This window comes from Dipodomys merriami, unplaced genomic scaffold, assembly GCF_024711535.1.
Source record: "Dipodomys merriami isolate MVZ:Mamm:240054 unplaced genomic scaffold, mDipMer1.0.p SCAF_34, whole genome shotgun sequence".
NCBI lineage: Eukaryota > Metazoa > Chordata > Mammalia > Rodentia > Heteromyidae > Dipodomys > Dipodomys merriami.
The window spans coordinates 5,121,672-5,139,048 of NW_027204937.1; the positions used below are offsets into that span (position 1 = coordinate 5,121,672).

The 17,377-nt window shown below is 39.5% G+C and overlaps 1 protein-coding gene across 2 annotated transcripts in view; it reads right to left on the reverse strand.

The window, feature by feature from the left end:
- Positions 1-17,078, reverse strand: part of LOC138803319 (cytochrome P450 2J2-like) — a 28,034-nt gene extending 10,956 nt beyond the window's left edge. Inside the window, exons 1-6 of one of the 2 annotated variants that reach the window (XM_069987168.1) lie at positions 16,848-17,078; positions 8,422-8,584; positions 6,575-6,724; positions 6,030-6,190; positions 3,810-3,986; positions 1,741-1,882 (exon numbers count right to left, since the gene is read on the reverse strand). In XM_069987168.1, the coding sequence (XP_069843269.1) occupies positions 1,741-1,882; positions 3,810-3,986; positions 6,030-6,190; positions 6,575-6,724; positions 8,422-8,584; positions 16,848-17,057 (1,003 nt within the window). In that variant the 5' untranslated portion in view covers positions 17,058-17,078. The remainder of the gene's footprint in view (positions 1-1,740; positions 1,883-3,809; positions 3,987-6,029; positions 6,191-6,574; positions 6,725-8,421; positions 8,585-16,847) is intronic. The other variant, XM_069987170.1, reaches the window with a different exon arrangement.
- Positions 17,079-17,377: the final 299 nt, after the last annotated feature.

The following is a 17,377-nucleotide window of genomic DNA, read 5'->3' on the forward strand; positions in this document are numbered from 1 at the left end:
AGTGCTTGTCTTGCATGCATGAGGCCCTGGGTTCGATTCCTCAGCACCACATAAGCAAAAAGAAAAAAGCCGGAAGTGGCACTGTGGCTCAAGTGGTAAAGCGCTAGCCTTGAGCTGAAGAACTGAGGGACAGCGTCCAGGCCCAGAGTTCAGGCCCCACGACCGGACCCAAAAAAAACAAACAAACAACCCAAGATGAGGGGCTGGGAAGGTGGCTCAGTGGTAGAGCGCTTGCCTTGCATGCATGAGGCCCTGGATTCGATTCCTCAGCACCACATAAGCAAAAAGAAAAAAGCCAGAAGTGGCACTGTGGCTCAAGTGGTAAAGCGCTAGCCTTGAGCTGAAGAGCTGAGGGACAGTGCCCAGGCCCAGAGCTCAAGCCCCACAACCGGACCCCCCCAAAAAAACCCAAGATGAATGTACATAAATATATATACATAAAAGCAGCATTTATGTTATGATTCAATATATGAAAGAAGGTATCATGGGAAAATTTATCTTTAGTACCCAAGAAGCACTCTGATCTTTTCTATTCTATTCTTAGCCTAGGGAAAAATAGTTGGTCTTGATAAACTAAACTACTGTATGCCTCATTAATAAACTTTTTGACACATTTTGAAAAACACTACAATGATCATTCCCCTCCCTACCTCTACTTGCTCAAAATGATCCAGAATCCAGAAGCAGACATATGTTGGGAATGGCTGTTCTCTTTGAAAGGATGATAGTCTATGGGGAAGATATAAAAATAAAATGCAATTTGCATGGCATGGGGTACATTAGGGAATCTCTGGAGAAGAAAATGCAAATGAATTCCTAGCTAGCAATTTGCTGGAGGAGTGTTAAAGTGTCTTAGAGGGGTAATATTTGAGCAAATTCCCTTAAAATAGATAATGGGTTTACAATATGGAGTAATTTGAAATATAATTTTATCAAAGTCACTCTGTAGGGAAAGGGATGTTGATGTTCATTACAAAGGTAGAAAGGACATTGTTAGGTCCACCCCAGAAAAATGGCTCCTTCTCCTGTTTTCACTCCATGTGAAACCCCAAGAAGACTCCTCCCACTTTGTTCTCCATGCAAGACTACAAGTGCTCTCCCTAGAAGTCCCTGCCCAGCACCTGTAACCCAGGTACCTGGGGTACCGGGGGGCAGTGGAGGTCCCCCAGGCTCTGAGGTCACTTCCTCATCTACTCCAGTTACAACTCCTTCTCATCTTCCCCTACATAATCTCTCCCCACTGTAAGTTCTCTCTCTGCATGAGAGATACGGTACAGGCCAGTGATTTGGTTCTCCTAAGGAACGCTCTTCTGCCTGATCCCCATGGAAGTCTTCTTTCTCTGATCCTTACAGACATATCAGAGGGTATCATGTACCAGACTAAGAGGACTGAACAACATCTAGGAGGAAGTGGGAAGATTCTACTAAAATGAAAGGAAAGCAACACTAGCTTTTCATATGAATGTGTAACTCTTCATGGGGAATCTGTTTACAAAGTTAATTCATTTCACTCTTCCCTTCTTTGACCTTGGGGTTCTTGCAGGTAGGGAATCTCATATTCATAGCTGCAGAACTGATCACCATCTTCACAGATCATCTGAAGAACGTGCCCATTATCAAGTGTATACCACCTCATGGGTATTTTACCTACATTTCATGCTAGCCTCTGACCCCCATCTGAGCCATGTGTTTCATGAGCTCCATTCTTTGCTGGTCTAGGTACACTGGTTACCTGCTCACCTTGGATTTCTGGGTTTAGGGCCATGTACAGCAGACCCCATCGCAATGTTGTAGAAGTTGTCTCAGTTCCAGCCAAGAAAAGATCCAGTGTACTGCAGATGAGATTTTCCTCATGGAAACTCGTAGTATTCTTGTCTGGGTGCTACAAAGTACAGTATGCATTGGTTTATTCAGAGCATTGGTATTTTCTACAACATACAAGGGCTTTTACCCTATGGGAAGAATTTGGAAGAAAAGGTGTGGAGGAGAAACCGGTTTGTATTCCTCAAGAAGGAGCAATATAGTGGAGCTGTGTCCTGCCCCACTGCTAGGGGACCACAGACAGCTCCAAGCACTCGAGTGGATGAAAACTAAACCAATTCTTAAGCTTGTAGTTTGAGAGAAAAATTTCATTAGAGAGGCAGGAAAATAGGATGCGAATCAGACAAACATGGCATCCGATGTCAAGCATGTCTGTTATTAGGCTACATTATGTGAGATGGAAAAAAGAACACTTGGAAAATAATGAATACATGTATGTATTGATATCCATAGTGAGTAAGAAGCAATATAACCTTTCTATCTCCTCATTCATCTTGCCCAGTTGCAACTTCTCTGTCTCCACGATTCATTGTTTAGGATTTTCCATCATCTTACCCACCTTCTTCTAGACAGCTCATTTTTGTCAACATTGTTCTTAATGTGAATGATCCCTCACACTACACTATATGAGAAGTGAAGTTTCCTCCTCCAGAAGGAAACAATGCTTCTATTAGTATGTCAGTCGCATAAAGAGAAAGAATGAAAGAAATTCACCAGCTTGCTTCCTGAAGGAGGAACTCATCATCAGAACAATCAATAACTGTGACACAAATTTAGTATGTTCATTGGCCAGGGGACTTCTGTGCTCAAAGACAACTCAGTTTGGCTGTTTTCTGGTTTATTGCTGATGACGTTGAAAAGTGTGTGCTATAGGAGCTATCGCGCACACTGAAGTCCCACTGAGACCTTTATGTGAAACTCTGGTATCTAGCTCAACTTTACTCATAGTCTTAAGTGTAGGATGAGAGAAGGCTAATAGATGGCCTCAGGCTGAAGTGATAATAAAAAATGAGCACTGAGGCTCAATTGCTAATTTTTCTTATGAACAGCTCCTTCAGATGTAAGGGCTAAAACATGGGGGATGAAAAGGTAGAATTTTTATTCTCAGGGCCTTTTGCAAAGTGTAAAAAAAATCTCTTATTTTGATTTGTCTTCATATCCCAGAGTTTATGCTATCTTGCACTTCTGAAATAGTACAGATAGGTTTACTCGATGTGGTAGGATAAATCATGATCGCCAAAATGTCCACATTTCAATCCCTGGAATTTGTGCATATTACCTTATGTGCATATTACTTTAGTCAAAAAAGGGACTATGCATGTATGATGAGTTTCAGGATTGTGAGATGAGAATATCATCCTTCTAAGGCATCAACAAGAGGGTTAAATCCAGTTACAAAAGATGCAAAAAGAAAAATACAGATTAGAGGAGAGAAAATACTGTACTCCTATCCTTAGAGATCTAAAAAAGAGCCACCGGCAAAGAAAAAGTAGAGTCTGGGAAAATCATGGACAAATTCATCAAAGAGCTTCCAAAATGAAGCTAATACCTAGAATTAAATGCAAGGGAATTCATTTGAAGCTTCAGTCATCCAAAACTACTTAAGAACCAATTGATGTTATATTATTCCAGCCTGCTGGTAGTAACGTTGCAGCAGCAATTGGAAACTGAAATCTTACTATATCTTCTTCTTCTTCTTTTATTTTTGTGCTGGTCCTGGAGTTTGAACTTAGGGTCTGGGCATACTGTCCCTGGGATTTTTGCTCAAGGCTAGCACCCTACCACTTGAGCCACAATTTGACCACTGGCTTTTTAAATGGCTAATTGGAGGTACGAATCTCATGATTTTCCTGCTCAGGCTGGCTTTGGACATCTATCCTTAGAACTCAGCCTCCTAAGTAGTTAGGATTACAGGTGTAAGCCACCAGCATCTGGCTACTTCTTTTTTTTCTTTAAGAGTAGAACCCATGAAAGATATGTGTGCCCACCTTTGCCATTTCATTGAGGTAAGCATCAATAAAGTCTCTTGGTTCATCAGGATTCAAATCTCTCTTGTGTTTTTCAACCTCATGAGAAATAAATAATTTCAGTTTCTCCCAGTTGCTGAAGATTTTTTGGTGTTGTCCAGGAATGAATTTCATTATCGATGGAAACATATCATAGAACTAATTGAAAAAAAATAAAACCATCATGGGGTAATATAGTACCACTTTTTCTATTTTCAAAGATAGTCTTTTCTTCCACTTCCTTCCAATTCTTAGCTTGAAGTCATATAGCACCATATAAAACCTGGCAATTCTCACACACTACTGTAACAATTTTCATTAGTTTTCCTGATTGAATTCATTACACCATTATACCCTATCTCCTAATAACTTCCCAGAGGAATCATTCAATAGAGCAACCTCGAGGCTTCGGTCCTTGACTCCCAGTCCCCACTGACTTTCCATTATGTTGAATTCTCTCATGATTCTTTAGCCTATAAGCCATCAACAACTTCTGCAGAACTATCACTGTTAACTTGTGCGTTCCAGCCATAGCAGCTTTCTATCTCTACAGCTTGTTTTCCGATTCTTCTCTGTGCATTGCATATTCTTCCAATGCAATGCTCTACTAAGGGCATTGTAAAAATGTGCCTCTGCTTGTTGATCCATTTGAGCTGTTTCTCCGGTTTTGATGTTATGAATAAAGCTGAGTAAAACTGAAATAAATATTCTTCTTGTCCCATTGTTCAAGTAGACACATGAATTCACTTGTCCTGGTTATATATGGACATAAAAGTTATCTGAAGATTTCAAACTGATGGTTGTCCATCAGTACTTGGCAGTATCAATCTTCTGATTTCATAAACTATAGCATTTTGAGATTAAATTTTTATACAAGTCAATATTGTACAATTCTAAAAATGTTGAGTCTGTGGAAATATCTATTCAGTTTCTTGGTCTCTTTTTCTGGAATTTGGGAGACACTTCTAGAGAGAAATTGTCCCCAAGTGCTTAGGTCATTGTTCTAGGCTTCTTTCTTTTACCAGTTCTGTACCTAAAGCTTTCTCACTACATTCACATATATGTTCATTAGTTTGTGGTGTATTTTTTTTAATCCTGCTATCTTCAATATAAGATTTGGCCTCAAATTGCTCATTCTACAATTACTGAATTGTTTTATTGCTCCCATGAGGAAACAATGGTCTTCACCTTTGAAAGTTGCACAAATATGTAGAGTGCATGTAGTCATGAATCACTGTGTGCCATAATCCAACATGTATCAAACATGGCCAATCTTATTTCATCAATGTTCAGGCCCTACTATTTATTGCCTTATACCCTTGAATTTTTGAACAAATTATAGTCACCTAAATTATAATTATGCAGACAATAGTACTCAGTAAAGTCCCTTACTTGATATAACTAATATAACTAATAAAAATATTTTTTAAATAAGAATGAGAATATTTTCTTCTCAAGGTTATTTTGCATTTCTGGCTCTTCACTCCTGGCTATGCTAGTCTACAGTTCAACAATTCCACCTTTTTTCCTGCCCTAAGAGAGCAGTTGAGAGGAAGGAAGATTCTGTGGATACCCAGATGACTTCTGGCAGTGTATTGCCATTGTGGCTGGAATGCACAGGGTAACAGTGACGGTTCTGCAGGGGCTGTTGATGGCTTCCAGGAATGAAGAATAATGTCAGACTTGAACATCTGGAAAGCCATTGAGAATTGGGAGTCAAGGACCAAAGCCTCGAGGTTGCTCTATTGAATGATTCTTCTGGGAAGTTATTGGAGAATAAGGTATGATAGTATAATGAATTTAATCAGGAAAACTAGTGAAAATTATTATAGCAGAGTATAAGAATGGCAAAGCTTTATGTGGTGATAAATGATCTCAAGCTAAGAAGATGCCTCTGAAGGAGGTAGAGATGGGTATGTTGGGGGGAACTTGGAGAGAAAAGACTCAAAGGCAATGGCACTAGTGTTGTTCATTTTAGACCAACCCAGAGGCATAAAAACATATTAAGTGAAACATCAGACTTTGTATGTAGTACACATTTTCATCTTATTTAAAAAGTGCTATAGGTGGGTTTCACATAAAATTATCTCAACTTTAAGTGAATTGATTTTAACTTGAAGAAAAACTTAAAAAGAAGTAAGAACCTATCAGAGAGTCAGCCCCAATATTCTTCTTCAACATCTGGAAAGACAAACTCCTTACCAAGCCCATTATGGAGGCCTCCAAATACACAATCTCATCCAGTAACTTCAGCATCATCTGAAATTGGCCATCTTGGTACTCAAAACGCTCCCCAAACACAATAGAGCAAATGATGTTGGAAACTGCATTGTTGATTTTGAACTGAGGGTTAAAAGGCTGTCCTAATTGTGGAAGAGAGAAGAGATCAGTCTTTGTAGGTCACTATTTTGTTTCTATTTTCTATAGAGTCTAGTGAGGACATACTTACAGAGAGCCACCGAAGAGTCTCTGGACATGACACTTTGAACAGTGTCTGACATACCACTAGATCATCCAATGCCAGGAAAGTCAAAGTGATGATCAATGTTAAATTCAATGGTATGTTTAGTGCTTTTTTATGTACTTAATTCTAGCACTCCTTCAGAAGGTTTGTGTTTGGATGTTTATTATTTTATCTTGAAGCACAGTATTATGGCCGGACAAGGACTTTGATAGCCTGTCAGCATTAGGTCAATGAACAACAAATGGGCCACAATCTTGTAGATCTATACTACAAAAATGCCTACCTTTCTCCTTTTCTATGTCCTCAACAAGGTGCTGAGCCTCCTCCTGAATGCGTTGTTCCAAGCTCTTCTTTCCTAAACCAAAGTTCCTTAATGTTGTCAGGGTGAACCTTCTCTGCTCTTTCCAAATCTGGCCATTGGACATGATCAGTCCTGGGAAATGAAAGTTAGCATTGTAGTATTCCGACGATTTATGTAAATATATTGCAAATGGATACTAATGTGTCATATTCCATAGTCGTGTGTATGAAAGCAGGAGGGACATTAAAGCATATGAAAATTTCAGAGAAACACCTCTGCAGGTGACATGAGTGACATCAGTGGCTTTCAATATTAGTCAATTATAGTAAGCATTTTTCATGTCCTATGAAACAGAACACAAAATTCTATAGGTATATTACCATCCCCTGAGTGCATTAGTGGTAGAAAAACTGAAGATCAGGGCATAAAAAATAAAGTAACCTTTGGAAGATCACACAGTTACTATCAACTAACCAGATGTTCAAATGCAAATCTCCCTTATTTCAAACCCATGATATTTATGTGAAGTTGAATATCAGGCAAGGAAGATCAATACTCTTAAGAAGTCAAAGAAAGATTTTTACGAGAGGTCTTATCCCCAGAAGCCATAAGTCACTCAAGAAAGGAGGAAAGATTAATATTCCATATGAGCATGCCACACAGGGAAAGGTGAACATCCTGCTATGCTCAGATCGTTGTTTGATTCCCAGCACAAGGAGTGCTAGGTTACTTTCAATTGCTTCTCCTCCCTTTCCATCCCCCTCCCTGCCCTCCCCTGCCCTCCTGTCCCCTTCTCTCTCCTTCTCTCCCCTTCCCTCTCTTACATCTTTTTTTTCATTCTGTCACATTCTCCTACTCTCTCTTTCTTTTCCTTTTTAATTTTTGGCACTATTAGGGACTCCACACATGAGTTTGGTAGCCCATGCCCCTACTTTTTGCTTTTATGTTGTTTTTGAGGTAGGATCTCATCAACTTTTCCCATGCTGGACTTAAACTCGTAATTCTCTTACCTCCATCTGTACAGAAGCTAGGATTGCAGGCATACGTCACCATCACATTTAGAGCACTTCTGATTTCTATCTTAGCCTTTATCTTCCCAATGAAATGTTTTTTATTTTTATTTTTCAAATTGAGAGAGACTTTTCAACCTAAGATTTGGGATTTTAATTTCAACTTTTTGTTGTTGGTGATGGTGGTCATGGGGCCTGAACTCTGGGCCTGGGCACCATCCCTCAGCTCTTCAGCTCAAGGCTAGCGCTCTACCACTTGAGCCACAGTGCCACATCCAGCCTTTTCTGATTATGTGGTGCTGAGGAATTGAACCCAGGGTCTTATGCATGAGAGGCAGGCACTGAGCCACCCTCCCAGCCCCGATTTCAACTTTTAAATGTGTAAATTTATTTAATGATCATTTTAAGTATCTAAGTCAACCTGGAAGGTTGGAGAAAGCCTATGTTTCCAAGCCCTAATGACAGAACATAAGAAACTAGAGAGAAAAGAGCAGCAGAAGGAAATATATCTGCATCCCTAAAGGAAGAGGTCTGGAAAAGGGAAAAAAGGAAAGAGAACACACTTTATCCTAGTTACAGTTGGATGATGGTGTTACTTCATAACCAAGAACATGTGATTTCTCCCAAATCTCTATTCAGAAAATCCTGCTAATCTGCTGAGGGGTGCTTTCATAGGAAAGGTAGCCATCCATCTTCCTTCAGCAGATGGCATTTCATAATGGGGCTGGCTTCTAAGAAGTTTGGAAATGATAGTCACAGAGACACTGTTACTTGACCATAAAAGTTTCAAGCACTGTTTCTAGTGGTCAAGAAACTTACCATTTTCACCAAAGACGCGTTCTCTGACTGCTGTGACGTAGCGGTTTATAAAGTTCTGGTCCGAATGAATAAATATTTCTTTGATTAAGGGCATTCCAGTTATAAGAACTGAATTCAAGTTACCAAAATCCAGGCTTAAAATGTTTCCATATTTCTTCACAAACTGAAAAGGAGTACAGTAGTCAAAATTGAGTGTGTACATCTCTGTGTGTCCAGGAATGGCAGGTACATATAAGGGAAGATCTTATCCTGGGATGTATGAGCTCATATGTGTGGGAAGGGTGCACTTTAGTTTGATATGAGTATTTCTGATGTTTTTTCTTCTTGCCACTAAAACACATTTAAATTTGTGTCTACATTGTAATAGATTCATTTACATATTCGATGGGTATGTGTGGAGTGTATACCATGTGTTCATAGAATAAGGCATAAGGATATATAAATATGTGGAATAAACAGGGTCTCAAACATGAAGCATCAATCAAATGTCTATTTTGCCAAGGAAATACTTGCTAGGAGTGGAAAATACAGTGAAAGGTGGAGAAGAGGTGTGGAGAAATCTCTGCAGCTGAGTTAGGTGAACTAATTGAAAGGAAAATGAGTTGAAGCTAAAGTAAAGTAGCCAAAGAGACAAAACTTTCATTTGGGAGCAGAATTTACCAGGTATTAAGTTAGATTTGAAAAAAAGGTATGAATTTGAGATGGCCCTAGGACCTCAGAATTTTTGTAGATGTGGGAACAGAGGAGGATGAGAGGAGATTGGAGAAGACAGAAAGGATAGAGAATAGAAGAGCATGCCCCAGAATATGCACAAGTATGAACGTTTATGCAAAGATGGATTGAAGGACAGCATATGATCAGTATTCATAGCTTTTAATAGCCTGTCTGTCCAAGAGACAGCCCTGAATAGATCCTTCCTCTGCTTTGGTGCTTCTGGATCATGTCTAGTTTCAACCATGCATGGTATCAAACAAGAGAGCTCAGTTCCTCCAGGTATCCATGGTCCTCTTCTCATCTCCATTCCCATTGACTCATACCTCCAACTTGCACTTGGATTCCTGAACCTAAGGGCCCATCAGAGCAGAGGAAATGAGTCCGCGCCACACACACACCATGTTCCACTCACATTAAGAAGACCAAGCCTGAATTCACTGCTTCCTTTTTGACTCAGAGTCCTCTGTTAGTTTCATGTCTAGCACATGCTGTCCTAGCTTGCTAGTCAAGGCAAGGTCAAGAAGCAAAAATCCTTTCTTCTAAGAAATTTCAGATCAAGTAGAATTTTCAATTCATTTCATAAAGCCTGGATGAATTTTTACGGCTCTGCCTACAGGATTTCTTGATATTTTTAGTTATGCACTAAAGAACAGATGAGAATCTCAGATTAAGATAAATGACTCCTAACAGGTAAGGCATACAACCTAGAATGTCAGATTATACTTGGAAGGCCTTCAGTAGTCTGATTGAATTTCAGCCTCCCATCTTTACCACCTGTCATTTGTTTAGTGTATTTCTAGACTCACAGAACTGGTCAGCATAGATAAATGAAATGACCACCTGGAGCCCTAGCAATCCTAAAATGCACTGGATCTTCCAGCCAATTACTTTACATGGATTGTGACCCTGAGATATCTGAGAAGATTTACGAAGGCAGAGCACACTTTTTAATGTACGAGATTAAAAAATTGTTTCAATTTTCTAATAAGCAAAGTGTAGCTGGGTGTTGGTGGTTCACAACTGTAATTCCAGCTATGTGAGACACTTATCTCCAAATGGTGAGATGCTTATCTCCAAGTAATCACTGAAATAGTGGTGGCACTGTGGCTCAAGTGGTAGCCTTGAGCAAGGGGAGTTTAGGGATAGCACCCAGGCCCAGAGTTCAAGCCCTAGCATGGGCCAAAAATAGAAAAAAAAATTTAAACGAGTAAAAATAAAAAAGCAAAATGTAAGGAAGATAAAACAAGATGGTTCAGGAAACTAAAGCAAGCTTAAAATCATAAATAATAATAGAAAAAGGAAGTGAAAGGATTAAAATGTGAGTTATGAATGGCAAACTAAAGCAACAGGAGACAGAGGAATTAAAGTTATAAATGAAACTCCACATCATGAAGTGTTGAAAAAAAGTAAAATGAAGGTGTAGAAAAATAAGTTCTTATGAAGTTCTTATGAAGACTGTGCCATAAAAACCATGTGATGAAGCATGAGAGAGATTTCACTTAGTACAAGTGGTTAAACTGAAGAAAAAAACAGAATAAAGACAAAGAGATGAAAAGACTGTAGCAATTTACCCTCCCACGAGCAGTAGATTAAAGGCTCTGTTACTATGAGTTTACCCTAGCATTGAGCAATGTATGTGTATAGAACACATACATACTCAATATTATTTGTACTTAAAAAATTATGATATAGCCAGGTGCTGGTGGCTCATGCCTACAATCCTAGCTACTCAGGAGGCTGAGATCTGAGGATCACAGTTCAAAGCCAGCCTGGGCAGGAAAGTCTGTGAGACTCTTATCTCCAATTAACGACCAGAAAACTGGAAGGGGTACAGTGGCTCAAGTGGTAGAGTGCTAGCCTTGAGCTGAAAAGCTGAGGGACAATGCCCAGGCCCAGAGTTCAAGCTCTATGACTGACAAAAAAAAAAAAAAAAAGATACATTGTTAAGTATTTTTTGTATAGGATACTCTTTTCCCTATTGATAAGCTACTCTAGATACTGATAGATGAAAGTCTAATTGAAAGTTAAAAATATGATTTCAGGGATCATTATCTGAAATATTGAAATAAAATAAGCAGATCCCATTGCTCATGTGTGTGTGTGGGGGGGTGTGCACATGAACCCATGACTATGTATTCATAGCAGAAAGCACAATGAAGGATAAAATTCTGCCTCTCTTATTAAACTTCATTTCAAAATATCTTTCTGTGTACATATTTATGCTTAAGACCAGTTATATCCAATAAAAAGGAAATCAACCAAGGGAGATGAAAATAAGCTATTACAATAGTGGCCCTTAATAATTGATGAATGACAGAATCTTTAGATGATTCAGTATATGTCATGGATCTCTTCTCTAAGAAACCTTGCATATATCAACAGAATTATCCAAGACTGTGTGCATATCCTTGGAAGTCACACAACCTGATTCTGCTTCCATTTCTTTGTGTAATTGGAGACAAATTATTGAACATTTCTTTGTCTTAGTTTCCAAATATAGAAAATGGAGATGTCATTAGTTTCCATCTTTAGTTATCTTATTGTAAGTAACCACGATAATATAATAAATGCTCAACCCATCATTGTTACTGATATTAAAGGCATGGGAGCTCTGATTATAGTAAAATGAAAGTTGTGGAGGAGCAGAGACCATAGAGTGGGCTTATAGGTATAATCTACTTCATAAATCATGGCTAGCATCAAATCAACATCTGGGTTATGCAAGTTGTAATACAGCATGTCTTTTAAGAAGGAGCATAGATGAAAAATATATTCACAAGTAATAAGTATACCAGGTATCCTGGAAGTTACTTGATATTCATTAATGGGTTTTATATTTATAATAAGCTATTGATTATTGTCATTTTTGAGATGAAGTGTCAGAGATATAGCACACAGCTCCAGGCTCTTTGCAACACACAGTAAGTATCATCCATTACAGAAAGGATGAGGATGTTTCATTTTTATCCTGAGTGGCGGGGTTGCCAAAGTATTAGCTGTTCACATGACTTCCTAATTTCATAAAGCACAGTTCCCAGCCTCTTTAGGTGTAACCAGTGGCAAGTAAGTATTAGTTATATATGTACCTTCTGAATCACAGACTAATGAGAGCTGCTCACTCACTGCTTGCATTTCACTTCCTATAGATCAGAACTTCTAGAATACAGCAATGGTGGACCACCAGGGCCAACCTAGAAGGAACAGACTTTTAGTAAAACCACAAGGAGTCTGGAGACAGAATTCTGATTTCTACCATCCTCCTTTAGAAAAATAATGTGTACTGCTGCCATCCTGTAGATGTGGGCAGAATTTCGATTTCTATCCTTCTATGGTAAATATGTGTTTACCTTACCCTGATTGCTGTCTCCATTTCCTTCTTCCCAAGCTGTGCTGATGATAGTGTGTAATAATCTGTAGAAGTTGTTAAAAAAAAAAAAGTATAGGATTCCAGAATAGCTTTATACATGAACTTACATCTGGACAATAGCGCACAAAAGTGAGCTCTTGTAACTTCAACAAGCTACCTACTCAAGTTAATGATGAACACTAAATCTAAAGTAAAAGACTTATAACATAATATACAGTATGTCCGGATGTAGTCCATAATTACTCATCTGACCAAGAACCTGGAGAATTTATATTTGACTAAATGCCAGTCTTGGAATTCTAGCATAGTAGATATTTTGAAGTGTCTGGACTCAGTGGTTCAAGCCTGTAATTCTACTGCAGCTACAGTTCTCAGAAGACTGAAAACTGAAGGATTGTAGTTTGAAGGCAGCCATAACAGAAAAGTCTTCAAGATTCTCTGTCCAATTAAACTGCAAAAAGTTGGATATAGGTGCAAGAAAGCCCAGCAATGTCAGGCCCTGAGTTTACTCCCCAGTACCAATTACCTCCCCTGCAAAAAAAAAAAAAACAACAAAAAAAAACAACTCCAATAATTATACAAACACTCAATAAGAGAATAGGAATTTGGGGCAAAGAAAGAAAATATGAACACATGAACCAGAGGAGAAGTTTAGGAGAGAAACCAACAATGAGGTACATAAAAAGTCCACTGAAGAGCTCAGTAACAGTAGTTTTGTCATAAGAATCTACAGAACTGAGAAAGCATCTGATCTAAGTAGCACAGAGTGAATGGATTGGAAACAAAGATTGAGCCTCAGATCTTGTGGCCCAATACCAGAACATCTCACATTTGTGCCATCAGAGTCCAAGAGTTCCAAAAGGACAGAGAAGTATTTGAGGAATGAATGGATGAAACTCAGCCATCTGGCTAAGTATAATTCTTCAGACTGAAGATTCCTAACAGCATAAACTTTCAACAGTGTTGAAATAAAAATAAAATTTCTGAAAAGCAGCAGGGCGAAAATCTCCTTACTGCACTCATGAAAACTAAACATATAAATCACAACTGAGATTTCATCAGAAACCACAAAGGGCAGAAGGGATTAGCACAAAATGTTCCAATGTTGAATGTGTCAATATTGAGTGCAAGAGATTGTCAAGCTAGATTCTTAAACCCAGTGAAAATATACCACAGAAATGAAGGTAAAATTAAGACATCTTTAGGTTAAAGAGAATTACGATATTTTCTCCTCAGAATTCCTTTATTAGATGAATCTCTAAAGAAAGTTCTTCAAATTAGAAAAGAAATTATAAGCTTGGAGCATTAGAAATGTAGAAAGCGTGATGGAAAATATAGTAAGTGAGCAACTATAAAAAATTCTTCCCTCACTGTTTTTCAAAGTTACATTTGAATTTAAAGCAAATTATAATACTGCTAATATGCTTCTCAGTGTATTAGAAATACATATTTTAATACATTTATTAAGGGGATAATAAAGAGTTCTAAATATTTATAATATATCTGTAGGTCATTTGAAGTGAGCTTGCAAAAGTTCAGTAAGCTTCATATGGCATTGTAATACTTAGCATAGTCCCAGAAAAACTGATACAAAAAGTTGTGCTCCAATTACTATGGACAAATAAAAGTAGAATTATTTTTTAAGTGGCAAAGTAGCCTATGAGAAAATGGTAAGTGGTAATGGTACAGAAATAAAATACAGAACAATAGAGTTTATGAACTGAAATCCTTACATATGCCAGGTACTGATGTCTGTATTCCTAGCTACTCAGGAAGCTGAGATCTGAGGATTGCGGTTCAAAACCAGCCTGGGCAGGAAAGTCTGTGAGACTCTAATCTCCATTTAACCACCAGAACACCAAGAGTGGTGCTATGGCTTGAGTGAGTGGTAGAACACTTGCCTTGAGCTGAAATGCTGAGGGACAGTGCCCAGGCCCAGAATTCAAGCCCCACCACCGACCAAAAACAAAAAAAGAACAAACAAACAAATAAAAACCTTTACATATCAATAAGCACATTTCATTGTATTATTCACATCTCTTAATAGGTGAGACATAGATGAGAGCAATATTTTAAGTTACATATTTTAAAATGTAAGTTATACAAAGGAGTTACCATTTGACAAATCAGTTTACAACTAAAATGTATCTTGACCTATTTCACCATTTAGATGAGAACAATTTTTAAAATGACCAATGCATATTATGTCTAGAATTATTCATTTTAAATCAGATGATATAAGCTAGATAGAATTAAAGAATGAAGACATGTCATTCACATACAAACCAGAAAAACTTGGCATGCCTAAATTTGTCACATTTGGAAAGAGAAAATTACCATGGAAAAATTAGGGACATTAAATAGTTAAAGGGTTGGTTTTTCAAAAGAAAGTGTTAATCTTGAATTCATACTATCCACAAAAAGAGGGCTTTTTCAAACATGTGAAGGAAAAGCTACCTGAACTGAAAGGAAAAAGAACTGAATGGAGAACTGATCATTTCACATCAGAGGGAGAACTTCAATGTATCCTTTTCAGTAATGGACAGAGTAAGAAGTCAGCAAGTATATCGAAGAAGTTGCTATTACCCAGTGAGATGGAATTAACATCTACAGAATACTCCACTCAAGCAGAGTAGAATATACATTTTTAAAGCCATATGTAATATTTACCAAGATAAATTTTTATTTTCTTAATTAATTTATTTTTAACAATCCTGAGCCTTGAACTCTGGGCCTGGGTGCTATCCCTAAGCCCTTTGCTCAAAGCTAGCACTCCACAACTTGAACAGCACTACTCCTTCTAATTAATCACTTTTGTGATTAATTAGAAATAAAAGTCTTACAAACTTTCCTGCCTGGGCTGATTTTGAACTGTGATCCTCAGATCTCAGCCTCCTGAATAACTAGGATTACAGGTATGAGCCACCAGCATCCAGCCAAGACAAATTCTTACATCATCAAATTGACCTTGATATATTTCAAATAATTGAAATAATATGCAATATATCTCCAAATCCTAATGAAAGCATACCGGATGCCAGTGTGGCAGCACACATCTCTAATCTCTAATCATATCATTCAAGAGGCAGAGGCAGAAGGATTGTAAGTTTGAGGACAGCCTAGACTACATAGAGAGAGAGAGAGAGAGAGAGAGAGAGAGAGAGAGAGAGAGAGAGAGAGAGAGAGAGAGAGAGAGAGAGAGAGGATTGTGAGTTTGAGGACAGCCTAGACCACATAGTGAGAGAGAGAGAAAAAAAGAGAGAGGGAGGGAGGGAGGGAGGGAGACAGAGAGAGAGAGAGAGAGAGAGAGAGAGAGAGAGAGAGGGAGGGATTGTGAGTTTGAGGACAGCCTAGGCTACATAGTGAGAGAGAAAGAAAAAGAGAGGGAGGGAGGGAAGGAGGGAGAAAGAGAGAGAGAGAGAGGGAGAGAGAGATCATATACTGGAGATGGGTAATAATATAAGGATAACAGGAAAGTTGACTTTTTAACACAAACACAGATTTGGTGCTTGCAACTTGTTTCACAGTTTATGACTAAGTCTATCACTTGTACCACCATTGAGTGTTTCTGTCCTAGAGTGTAAATGCTGTCCCTTTGTTCTGGAATCAATAAGCAAGTATTTAAAACACCCCAGGCCTCAGTAGGAAGGAGGAAACAATTACTAGCCATGCCTGAAGTCTAAGCCATTTTCCCTGATGATCCACTGTTTTATTTAATGTCCTTAGTCACCAGCCATGGTGTTCTCTCTCTAAGCTGCCTGTGCTGGGTGTCAGGGAGTCAGCTGAGGACTCTTGAGACCATTCAGATGTTTGTGAGAACAAGAATGCAAAGTCCTGAGAGACTGCAAGTGCTGGCCTGGAGATGCTCATAGAGGTGGACAGAGACTGAGCAAGGAGGGTCCCAGGGACTGATAAAGAAGGTGAAAACCACTTGTAGGCAGTAAGAATGACTAAGAACGTTTCAGCTGGGGATTGACTTTTAAATCACTCCTTTAGTGAGACAGAGGAGACGGCGGGGGGGGGGGGGGGGGGGGATAATGCAGCCAAGGAATGAGGAAGGTGTCTCTACGTGTGCACAGGCGGCGTAGCCTGTTGATGGATCATAACATAAAGGAATCGCATTTCAATACCGTCTGCTTAGCAAAATAGCACAAGTTACATGAGTGAAGACCTCACGTCCTATTTATATTGAACTCATTTCCAGCACCGGGAAGGGCAGGCCCACCGACGGCAGTGCCAGGTAGGGGAAGAGAGCCCAGGGGTGTTACCAGATCGCCAGCAGGACATCTGATCCCGGATGCCCCTTGCCCTGCAGGCCAGGACAGGCACCCTGGTCAGCTCCTACCTTCTGAACCTGGACGTGCGACTGCTCTATGTCCACCTGAAACATATTGCCCACGAAGGGCAGGCGCCGGGGTCCTGGTGGGTAGTTTTTAGGTCGCCAGTTCTTGAGGAAGTCAGCAAGGAACAGAAAGACCACGGTCCCCAGCAGGAGAGTCCGCAGATGGAGAACCGCCCAGAACGCAGCCACCAGGGAACTCAGGCCCGCCAGCATAGCTGTGAAGTCTGCGCTCTGGCGTCTGAATGGCTGCAAGGTCCTGGCAGGTCCCTGCTGCTCGGATTGCCCGTCCTCCGCCACGCCCCTTCTCGAAGCCACGCCCCTCACTTTTGCCACGCCCCTCTCCGCCCCGCCCCTCTCCGCCCCCCCCCCCTCTCCCTGCAGAGTCCCACACCAAGAATACACACACATAGAACCTGCAGAAGAAGGAAGGAGGGAGGAGCGGGGAGGGGGAGGGGGAGGAAGAGGCTGCCAGCTAAGAGATTGTTTTGATCCACAGGAGAGTCCATCTTTCTCGTGGCAACTCCTGGGTGTAT